This window comes from Colobus angolensis, unplaced genomic scaffold, assembly GCF_000951035.1.
Source record: "Colobus angolensis palliatus isolate OR3802 unplaced genomic scaffold, Cang.pa_1.0 Scaffold299, whole genome shotgun sequence".
Lineage (NCBI taxonomy): Eukaryota > Metazoa > Chordata > Mammalia > Primates > Cercopithecidae > Colobus > Colobus angolensis.
The window spans coordinates 3239681-3251872 of record NW_012116254.1 but is presented as its reverse complement, the minus strand read 5'-3'; the positions used below and the strand labels follow the sequence as shown (position 1 = coordinate 3251872).

The 12192-nt window shown below is 47.7% G+C and overlaps 1 protein-coding gene across 1 annotated transcript in view; it reads left to right on the top strand.

Annotated features, from left to right (window-relative positions):
- The window catches only part of LOXHD1 (lipoxygenase homology domains 1), a 185779-nt gene that overhangs the window by 87688 nt on the left and 85899 nt on the right, over nt 1-12192 (top strand). The window contains exons 15-18 of the mRNA XM_011949343.1: nt 2184-2260; nt 3953-4149; nt 7135-7327; nt 10735-10895. Of these exons, the coding sequence (XP_011804733.1) occupies nt 2184-2260; nt 3953-4149; nt 7135-7327; nt 10735-10895 (628 nt within the window). The remainder of the gene's footprint in view (nt 1-2183; nt 2261-3952; nt 4150-7134; nt 7328-10734; nt 10896-12192) is intronic.

Genomic DNA, 12192 nt, shown 5'->3' with positions numbered 1-12192 from the left:
TCCTCCCTGCCCCCAAACACTTAACAGTGCATACATTTTTTAAGAAAATGGGTTCTTATGTCTTGCTGACACATGTAGTGATGACATTTGCCAACTCAGGACCCAGGGGACTTGGAAAAATCAGGAACTGGAGCCTGAGCATGCACACTGCTTCTTTCTTCACCTGAGCTGTTATTTTAACTCTGTTGGAGAGCAGGACAAACTAGGTCTATTTATCAGAATTTCTGCTAGGATCAGGTGTGTGTGTGTATGTGTGTGTGTACACACACACACATGCCTGTGAGCTCAGAGAAAGAGTAATAAAATCACCACCAGGCTGACTTATCCTTTTAGCAACATCTCACTCTGAAACTGGGCTGAAGTGTTTGAAGCTGAAAGAAACTGGCTATATTTGGAAATATCTATTAATACCCTGAAAGTATTTAGGTGGAAACAAAATGACAAGTCATGGTTTCCTTTTGCTGCTGGGGAGGGGCTGGGGGTGGATAAGTGGTGGAGAATGAGGGGAGCGCAGGTAGAATTTTCAGATGACTGAGGGCTTGCTGACTCTCCACACTTCCCCTCCCTGTGAATGCGTGCCCAGGCCTGCTTCACAACCTTCTCCTCTGCAATCTCCATGCCAGGGTGACCTCAACCAGGCAGACAGAATGGGAGGCTCTTAACAGGTTGATTTCAGGGACTCTAGAAGCCCTGAGTTCCCAAATTCCCCTGTCATCAATGCCTAGGATTTCACCATTGTATCCTCATGTCTTGGAGTCACCAATGGTTTTCTTGTGTTCTAGATTCACAGCACCAAAGCCCTTGGGAAAAGTAACAGCCTAGTTGTCGGCTAATATTTTAGTGTTAGCTAATAGCCAACTGACAGCAAGGTCTCCTGGGAATGTAGGATCTTGTGTTTTGGGAAGGAGGCTGAAAGAGAAGGTTTGGGAGCGACCACAGCATTGCCTCTGTCAGCCTTGGAGAGAGGAGTGGTCTATTAGCAGAGAGTACTGCCGTTTGGGGAGGCCTGAGCTCCATGCCAGGGAGACTATGGAGGAATTAGTGCCTTGGCTTTTACGGGCTCTGTAGCCAGAGGAGTTGCCTCCCTCTCAGTAGGGTAATGGAGTGGGCTGCAAAGACCAGCACCAAGACACAGACAAATGGGAGGTGGTTTGGTTGAGAGGCAAATGTCTTGTTTTCCTCAATATCCTGGGGAACAATGAACGGTGTCTATACTGCCATGGGCCCCATCATAAACCATCCTGAGTGCTGGGGCTTAGAAAACTCATGCTTGCATGATTGATTTCTCAGGCTGTCTCTGTGCCCAGTGTGTAGGTGCTTTTCAGGTAAATTGCCCCATACCTTTCCCCCTGGTGGATGACCAGCAGAGAGATGGGACCGTGGCTCACTCCAACATGTTGAAGAGTCACAGCTATCAATCTGCAGCCCTGCAGGGTACAACTCCAGCTTCTCCTGGAAGGCAGTTCTCATTTATCCCTGAGGACTCAGATCATTGAGCCCTTCTCATTTCCCTCAACTTACTCTGGTCCAATACCTATCCTTGTCTTGGTCTTCAGTGCCTCAGCTGGTCTATCCTGTCTTCTTAAGTAGGCTGCCGACAGCCTGGACTGAGCCTTATGTATCCTAGCGTATCTTCTCTTCCACCTCCCCACCCCAGAGCCCTCAGTACGGTGCCGTGAGGATGGAAAGCTTTTAGAAAAAGAGATGCTTGATCTCTATGCTAATGATGGCTTTCAGGACAGACTTTTGACAATGATTGCCAAGGCCCTACATCATGTGACCTGTCCCCTCTCCAGCCTCCTCTGTGAGCTCTCACTGCATTCATCCACATGATCTTGTTTCAACTCCTGGAGGCTGTATTCCATCCCAGGATATGTTGTTTCCTCTGGGATACTCTTCCCTTTTCTCCTGGTCTCCTTCCAAAGACCATGTGACATCATCCCCACCCATTCCCCCAAGGAGTTCCCTGCCCTCCTTCCAATCTCAGCCAAACACCACCGCCTCTGGGAAGTCTTCCTTTCCCACTCCAGGCTAGGATGCTTTGCTAGATGCTCCCATAGAATCATTTTACTTTGCTAAAGTCAAAGCTCTAGGCCTCCCTAGTGACTCTGCATGAATGGGTGAAGATTTGATTGTCTGCCTGCACCACTCAAAGAGCTAACATCCCCCCATTTCCCCACCAGGTGGTTGGACAAGGATAAGGACGATGGGCAGCTGGTCCGAGAGTTGCTACCCAGTGACAGCAATGCGACACTGAAGAGTGAGTTGTCCTGATGACCAGGTGCTGGGTGTGCCCTTGGTGAGACAGGGGCCTTCCCTCAGCTAAGCCCTTCAAGAAAACACCCACCTTGGCCATCCAAAGTGCTGGGATTAGAGGCATGAGCCATGACACCCAGCAGCTAAAGATATATATATGTGACCTTTTCTAAGGTTAGACTGCAGAGTTTGAACCAGAGTGTCCCATTTCTGGTCTCAGAGTTACAGAATTTAAGATCCGGGAAGGAACCCAGGAGAGGAGATGACCCATGCCTGTGGTAAGGGGACCCCTCTTCCCCCTCCACAACCCCAGCAAACCCAGTTGTGTAGTCAGTGATGGAGCTGGAACCAGTACCCAGGGTATCTCTGTCTATGTCACTGTCCTTCCCACTCCAGCAAGCCCCGATTTCACCATGTGGACAGGACCTCCTGACCCCCTGCTTCCTGAGTCAGAGCCTCTGAACGCATTTAGATCAAGCTTGTCCAACCCACAGCCCGCACACATGTGGCCCACGACGGCTTCGAATGCGGTCCAACACAAATTTGTAAACTTCCTTAAAACATAAAGCTTTTTTGCAATTTTTTTTAACTCATCAGCTATCATTTGTATTAGCGCATTTTTTGTGTGGCCCAAAGCAATTCTTCTTCTTCCACTGTGGCCAGTGAAACCAAAAGATTGGGCATCCCTGGTTTAGATGGAAAATAGTATAAGAAAGAGGTCTCCTTCCCAGTTTCTGCTACTACATCTTTCAGCAAGAACAGAAGCCATTTCCTCAAGTGCCCTTGGGTGGAACTAATGGAGCTGATCTAGACCAGACCTGCAGGTCTGGCCTTCCCCAGGGCTGGACCCCAGGCAGGGTGTGCTCAGCTGACTTTCTCCAAATCCTTCTTCCTAGTGGGAGGACCCTACGGTGGCAGTAAGTGGCAGGCCTGGGAGTGAGCATCACTCACCTTTCCAGTGCTTCCTCCTCTTTGCCCAAGATACACACACACCCAGGGACAAGCCTGGAGGACTTGGGGTCTTGCCTTGTATTATTTCAGGACTCACCTTTTCCTCGGGTGTTTTTATCCCTGAAGACAGATAATGCAGACCTTCCTGGCTGATAAAATGGAGTGACACCCTCGTGGTGGCCCAGTGAAAAGCAGGGGGCTTCAAGAGGGTTTCACTCTTGGCTGGCTACCTCTTCACTGTTGCCATCTTGCACCAAACACATGACCTTCTGAGGCTCAGATTCCTTGCCTGTGAAACTGAGGTCAGAATCCTTAGCAATAATACTGTGTGTATAATACTCTAGACAATGTCTGGAAAGATCGATCCTTCCTTTGTCTCAGTTTCCTTGTTCACTGTCAGAGAAGCTAGATCAGTTGATTGTGGGAGATCCTTTCAGGCTCTTACATTGTGATGTTCTTGCTTGTAGTTTACACACTTTCCTGCTCTCAGCCCATTTACATCTTCTGGAGCAGAGAGAGAACTTACTAGAATTCTGCTTTTGTGGTTGAGGAGGCCTCACAGAGATGGAAGGAACCCCTGCCCCAAGTTGTAGGGCTGCTTAGAGCAGGAGCCTGGATTCTCAATTCCCAGCCTGTGTTCCCCACAAGCTTCCAGCTCCATGCTGCCCTCCTATACAGGCATCCTGCTTCCTGTCACCCCCTGCACTAACCCCTTCCCTTCCTCCCTCTGCCTTGGGCTGTTCAGACTTTCGCTATCACATCAGCTTGAAGACTGGGGATGTCTCTGGGGCCAGCACGGATTCTAGAGTCTACATCAAGCTCTATGGGGATAAATCTGACACCATCAAGCAAGTTCTTCTTGTCTCGGACAACAACCTCAAAGACTACTTTGAACGTGGCCGGGTGGACGAGTTCACCCTCGAGACCCTGAACATTGGAACTGTAAGTCTCCTTCCCAAGACCATGTGACATCATCCCACCCATTCCCCAACACACATTCACACATATGTCCACACACAGACACACACACCCTCATGTACATAGGGGTAAACACATTTTTGAAGAAAAAAAGTCCACTTGGGAATAATAAGTGAGGTATATTGTTTTTCAGCTGTGACCTAGAGCAGCTGAAGATATGTAAACAGTGGTGATGCTTCCAGAGCCTTTCTGGGGGTGGAATGTGTATTTTTAGTGGCGTTACCTCAACATTTTATTTACCTACATATCCAGGACCAATGTACCTGGGTCACAGACACTGGAGAAGGAGACACTGAATGCAGGGAAGGAAAAGAGAAGGGAGGACTAAGAAAAGGGGCTAAAAATACTTCCTAATTTCAAACTTGAGTGTGCATCAGAATTGGGTCCAGGAAGCTTGTTTCAGTGCATACTTTTGGGCCACACCTGAGAGATTCTGCCTTGGGAGATGGAACCCAAGAGCCTCCAGATCAAGGCTCCAGGTATCTCTGCTGCAAGAGGTCTAAGCACTTCATCAGAGAGAAAGCTGAACAGTAAAGCAGCAAGGACAGACTTTAATCAGTAATCTACCACCACAATCAGGAAAAGAGGCCAGTGTGAACTGAACCCAGCTTAGGCTTGTGCAGAGGTTTGGAAGCCTCTTTAAAGGGAGGATGAGGGAATGGGGGAGGGTAATCAGGGGCTCAGTAGAGTCAGGGGAAAAACACAAAAAGCAGTAATGGGGAGGTCAGCCCATGTGGGTTGTGGAACCCATCTGGGTTTGCTAACTGATGCTTTATGGTATGAGGGTCCTATCCTACAAGAGTCTGGCAGACAGAAGCCCTACCCTCAGGTGCTGGCTGGAACCAACAGTAAATTATTTTGACAGCCTTGAGTTTTCTAAGGCAGGCACAGTAAGGGGGATTAGGGTCACCCTAGGGATGTCAACTTGAGCTGTTCGAAACTATGTTAGTGTTTTGTTCAAGTCTTTATAGGCCAAGATTGAGGCTCAGTTGAGAAACGGTTCAGGAGCCTGGCTAGAGTTTGGCCAAGGAGAGAATCTTCCTTGACATCGCCTGGAGAAACACAGTTCTAAATCTTAGACTTGAGGATTGAGGATATCTCTAGAAATGACTGAGCTGGGATTTGCATTACTACCTGCTGCTCCCAGGGTGTGGCTTGGTGGAAATGGAGATGGTAAAAAGCCCTTCACCTGGAACCTTATCTTTCCTGCCCCTTCCATCTCTGGGAGTCCAACCCTATTTCAGGTCCTAGGAATCTCTTCTCCCATCAAAACTCTCTCAAGGGAAAGATCTGATGTCAGCCATTTATACCTTGAGGTTAATGAACTTAAATCAGTGTTTTTGTTTATCAAAATGTATTTACATTTTAAGCTTAATCAATAATTGCAGAGTGAAAATGCTGTTCCCTTTACTAAAGGATTTTGGGCAGCAGCTGACACGTAAATGAGACCTCTAGGAAGAGTAGGGCGGCAGTGGGAGGGCATTTAAGCTTCTTCCTGAGTTTCTGAAATCCCCTCAACAAGCAGTGTGGCCAAGAGGTTGAGAGCACGGGCTCTGGCTGCCAACTGCATGTTTGAGACCCATTTCCACTTACCTGCCATGTATAAGTTATTAAACCTCTGTTTGCCTCCATTTTCTCATTCATAACAACATGGGATCCTAATGGGGTTGTTATTAGCATTAAATATGTGAAAAATACCCACATGCTCATACTAAGTGCTCAGTAAATGCTACTGAACAATTAGTCTACGTCAGGTGTGAAGTGTTGCAGAACTGAGCTAGTTCCTGCCCTTAGGGAGCATCCAGTCATATCAGACACCTACCCTGTGTTTACCCTTTCAGCCAATCCCTCCCTGGGACTTTCACAGTCCTGGCACCACAGAAGAACAACAAAACTCTTCCCTGTCCCTTGACATGCACCCAGAGGGCTCTCAGGCTTTGTAAGCTTAGCTGGTTTTCTTCTGACAATTCCATGGGACTGGGCTGCATGCACTTAACTCTGACATTGTTGCCATTACCAGCTGCAAAGAGGCACTTAGGACTCAGAAGAGCGAGAGCAGGCCTGCATGGACAGTTTTCTAAATGTGGCCTTTTGGCACCAGACTCACGGCTAACGTCACCTCTTCAAACCATCACAGAGAAAGGGCTGAGGGCTGCAAGGGTTCTCAAAGGCCATCTGATAATTACATCTGATGTTAAAATTGCTCTGTATACAGCATTTCAAAAAGAAAAAAACATAAAAGCAATCCAAACATTGAAAAACCAAGTACATATAAGGATGGTGATATGATCATCTGCACTCCCCTCTATGTTGCCACTGGGGGCAAAGATGTTAAAATGCAAAATCACAAAGCAATTATAGAGTGTGATTGGAAAAAGAAAAATGTTTCTTGGGTCCAAGAGTGAGAGGAATTGGTTACAGAACCACAGAGTACTGAGAGGTTGCCTGCATAGTCTGTCACCTTCAGGATGGGTGATATTCTGTCACCTTCAGGATGGGTATGTTGAAGAAATGCAGAAATATATACAACTGTGTATTGTTCAAAACCAAACCAAATCAATAACACAGTGATTGGAAGGTGATGGCAAACATTTTAAACATTTGCTTTCTCACGTGGCCATGACCTAATGTGATTAAGTACTAGTGGAGCTTTCAAAGTTCTTGTCACCTCCACTCCCCTCTTGTTTCTCACCATGGCCCTGGGAGGTGTGCTGGGCTTAGGAGAAGAGAATGGTGGCTCCAGGCAGGTGAGGTGATGCCCTGGCCCCCCAGCTGGCTGATGGTCTGGCAGGAATGGGACCCCAGCTCTTCCATGGATCTTCCCTCTCCTGGGGACTGGAGACCTGGGTTGAGTAGTGATGCTTTTGCTGGTGTTTGGGAGGTAGGGGTGGGGGCATGGAGGTTTCTACACACTGGCTCTTTGCTCACCCTCACTCGGGTTTCCTTCAGATCAACCGGCTGGTGATTGGGCACGATAGCACTGGCATGCATGCCAGCTGGTTCCTGGGCAGCGTTCAGATCCGTGTGCCCCGTCAAGGCAAGCAGTACACCTTTCCCGCCAACCGCTGGCTGGACAAGAACCAGGCTGATGGGCGTCTGGAGGTGGAGCTGTATCCCAGCGAGGTGGTGGAGATCCAGAAATGTATGGAGGAGGCTGTGGTGGGACCATCCATTGTTTCCCATGGGGGGATGGGGCTGAGGGTAAGGAGGAGGGACCATGGAGCAAAGTGGGTCTTGCTGACAAGTGCTGCTGGTACGGTCCTGCAGGGAGGAACATGGGGGCTTTCACTGCCTCTGGTACCATGGTTCTCGTAGGAAAGAAGGGCTCATTTTATAGATGAGGAAACTGAGGACCCAAAGGATGAAATACTTTTTTCTGGACTAAAGGCAGCAAATGACTTTATTAGGAAATGCACACTCTCAACCCTGTGTAGGAGCTTGAGACCTAGTTCATGTCTTCTGCGATGAAGACTGGCTGAGGTGATAAAACTGTTTATTCATTCATTTATTCAAAAAAATACACAGTCAGCCCTCCACATCCGTGGGTTCTGCATCGGTGGATTCAACCAAGGATCAAAAACATTTGGAGGCCGGGCACGGTGGCTCATGCCTGTAATCCCAGCACTTTGGGAGGCCGAGGTGGGCAGATCACAAGGTCAGGAGATGGAGACCATCCTGGCTAACACGCTGAAACCCCGTCTCTACTAAATAAATACAAAAAATTTAGCCAGGCATGATGACAGGTGCCTGTAGTCTCAGTTACTTGGGAGGCTGAGGCAGGTGAATGGTGTGAACCTGGGAGGCGGAGCTTGCAGTGAGCTGAGGTTGCGCTACTGCACTCCAGCCTGGGTGACAGAGCGAGACTCCGCTCAAAAAAACAAAATAAACAACAACAACAAAAAACAAACAAAACATTCGGAAAAAAACTGCATCTGTACTGAACATATACAGACTTTTTTCCTTGTCATTATTCCCTAACAGTACCGTATAACAACTATTTATATAGCATTTACCTTGTATTAGGCATTATAAGTAACCTAGAGATATTTAAAGTATATAGGAGGATGTGTGTAGGTTATATGCAAATACTATGCCATTTTATATGAGGGACTTGAGTATCCTCAGATTTGGGTATGCTTGGGGGTTCTGGAACCAGTCCCTGCAGATACTGAGGAATGACTGTCTCTTGAGGGTTTCTCTCTGCCAGCACTGCTCTGAGCTTTGTGGAGGCAGCTGTGAGCAAAACGAACGAAACCCTTGCTCTCGAATGCTTTATATTCCACAGGGGAGACAGAAAATAATAGGATAATGCCAGTGAACAACCAGGAGGAACATGAAACAGGATAAAGGGTTAGCACTGGTGTGGGTGAAGGGCCTTTTTGGATAGGATGGTGACATTTCTGAGAAGGAAGACAGTGGGACCAAAGCCTGGCACCGAGACTGTCCCTTCTCACCTCTGCATTTCTTGCCTTTTTTTTTTTTTTTTTTTTTGAGACAGAGCCTTACTCTGTCACCCAGGCTGGAGTGCAGTGGCATAATCTCAGCTCACTGCAACCTCCTCCCGGATTCAAGCAATTCTCCTGCCTCAGCCTCCTGAGTACCTGGGACTACAGGTGTGCGTCCCCATGCCTGGCTAATTTTTGTAGTTTTAGTAGAGACAGGGTTTCACCATGTTGTCCAGGCTGGTCTCGAACTCCTGAACCCTAGTGATCCATCTGCCTTGGGCTCCCACAGTGCTAGTGTTACAGACGTGAGCCACCATGCCGGCCTCACCTCTGCATTTCTACATTGGCCCTGAAAGCAACTGCCCAAGGCTCACTTCCACAGCAGCTTCCCTGAGAGGGAACCCCAGTATGAAATCACCTCTCTCGCTCCCAGAACTCTTTGAATATCTTTTCATATGTGTGTCTAATCTCCCTAAGCAACCTGCAAGTTCCTTTAGGGCTGTTATATACACATGCTTTGTAATGGCACTTGCCAGTATGAGAATCAACTCCTTCTCTCATTTTATAAATCAACACTGAAATTCCATCAGAGTAGTATAGATATTAATCAAGACGATAAAGATGAAGGTAAAAAAGCAATAGTTCCCTTACCCACCTCTTCCCCTTACCCCACCCCTCTTTTTCAATGGCAACAACCTTACTTTAGATTTTTCCTCTGAAATTTAGCTCCATATTTTTAAACAATATACCTATCAATTTTGACTTATTTATTTTTTAGAGACAGGATATTGCTCTGGTACCCAGGCTGGAGTGCAGTGACACAATCACAACTCATTGCACCCTTAACTCCCGGGCTCAAGCGATTCCCCTGCCTCAGCCTCTTGGGTAGCTGGGACTACAGGCACATGCCACCATACCCCTCAATTTTTATTTTTATTTTTATTTTATTTTTGTATAGATGGGGATCTTGTTGTGTTGCCCAGGCTGATCTTGAACTCCTGGCCTCAAGCAATCCTTCTGCCTCCCAAAGCAGTGGAATTACAGGCCTGAACCACCGTGCCTGGCCTCAGTTTTTTAATTTTACAGTCTTAGACATTATCTATTGACTTCCTACTATGAAAGAGGAGGATTTAGCTCTTTTAACATACACAGGCACTTGTATGGGCCCTCATGTGCGTGTGCGCGTGCGCATACACACACACACACACTCACTCACTCTCACTGTATCTCTCTCTCTCCCCGTCCTTCCAGCCTTCAAAACAGCTAAATCAGTGTTCAATTTTTATATTATTATAAGTATGTCAATATTATTCACTGCTGAGTCACCTAGCTTATGAAAATGCTTTTCATCTTTCGTAGAGCTTGTTTTTTCTAGAGTGAGTCTCCATTTTGATGGATTGCTCTCTCTGCGCTCACTGCTCTCTGCATTACTGTGTTAGGTTAGGACTGCCTCATCACTGTGGACTCACCTGGTCTCTCCGCATCCCTGGTGTCTCTCTGCATCCCTGGTGTTTCTCTGTGTGCCACAACTTCCTTTTCTTATAAGGATGCCAATCAGCTTGGATTAGGGCCTGCCCTTGGGGGTCTCCTTTAAACTAGTCACCTCTTTAAAGACTCTTATCTCCATATATAGTTACATTCAGAGGTCCTGGGGTTAGTGCTTCAACATAAACATTTTGGGGGGCCTAATCATTCCTTAAAGGTCCCACCTCTTAATATGGTTACAATGGCAATGACATTTCAGCATGAGTTTTGGAGAAGACAAACATGCAAACCGTAGCAGGCAGGCACACAGCAGGGATCGCCAGCTGGTATGTGACTCCTCCTCCTTCCTGGTGCATGTGGTGCAGAGGATGACTGGGATGTGTGTCTGATTGCTTAGATTTGGCATTTCCACCACCTATTCTCCTCTAAGCCTCAGTTTGTTTACCTGCAAAATGGGAATGATGGTGCTTACTCAGGGTGCTGAGGAGTGGATTAGATAAGTGAATGGCTGTGAAGCACCAGGCACCTGGAACAGGCTAAGGAAAGGCTTGTTTTGTTACTATCATTGTTGTTGTTATTATTACTAAATGTTCCACTTCTCCTGCATGTGCCCACCCAGTGGTCCACTATGAGGTTGAGATTTGGACAGGAGACGTGGGTGGCGCAGGCACCAGTGCCCGAGTCTACATGCAGATCTATGGAGAGAAAGGCAAGACAGAAGTGCTCTTCCTCTCCAGCCGCTCAAAAGTTTTTGAACGGGCATCCAAGGACACATTCCAGGTATGTGGGGTCGAGGAGTGGGGGTGCCAACAGCAGTCCCAGTGGACACCAAGATGCTTCCCTGGGTGTACTAATTTCCTCAGTCAATACTCACCTGAGAATGGGCTGCCTCCCTCCAGCTGGGTGGAAGATGCTTCCTCTCTCCAGACCTGAGCTTTTGGCCTAAAATGAGGGGATTGGACTAGATCAGTGGTTCCCACCCCGGCCTCATGTTTCAATCACCTGGGGAGCTTTAAGAAAAAAGTGCTGCCTGGTGCACACCCCACACCAGACAAATCAGAACCTCTGGGGATGGGATATATTTTCTGGGTGTACTTTTAAAAGCTCCTCCAGGGATTACTAACATGCTGCCAACCCTGAGAACCATGGGGGCAGGTAATTCTAATCTGGCAAAAGATGGCACTAAGGCTGTGGTTCCTCCACTCATTCCCGGTCCTGTGGCCTCTGAGTCTACAGTTCTCTCAAGCCTGATATCAAGCAGATGCTTCCCAGCCAGGACACTGGGAGACTTGGAATTTTATGGCTGTTTCCTGAGTGTCCCGGGTCTCCGTTCTTCCTTTCCAAGTCTTTCAATAGAAGGAAAAAAGAGATGAGAATGTGGGCATGTTGTTGGCAAGAGAGGAGGATACAAGGGTGGTGCCCCTTAGGGGAAACAGGAATGTTTAGTTATAGATATGACAGTGTGTGTGCGTGTGCAGATGTATGTGTGCAGGCAGCATGTTCATGCTGGGTGCTCTGTGTTTCTGCATGCCAGGAGCACCTTAGCCTTCAGCAAAGAATCTTACCCAGTCAGTACCCAGGGAAGACAGTCCTGGCTGAACTGGGACCTGGGCCAGGGTCATAGTGTCTGGAACATCAGAGTTGGAGGGAGCCTCATTGAGCCAGACGCCCTCATACACTGCTGAGGAGGCAGAGGCCCAAATATTTTAGCTCTCTGAGCCTTCACTTCCTCATCAGCTAAAATCTAGCTTTATAAAGCTGCCTGGCTGGCTTCACAGTCCCTATAATGATCAAGAGTCAACGTCAGAGAATGCACTTGGGAAGGAGTGCCCAGTTATGGAGATAGAACAGGATAGCATGTCTTCTGGACGCCAATTTACTGGATATGGTGGTGGATGAAGGCACGGCTGGGCAGACAGATGTGAGGGAGGCCAGGGGTGCAGCAAGCCGGCCTCCTTGGCAAGGTTGATTGCAGGGGCGCTGTAATCTGGGAAATGCTGAAGAGGAGAGCTAAAGCACTAAAGAAGGTCCAGAGCCTTTCCCCTAAGTAGCTGAGAAGGATAAATTCCGCTCTCCC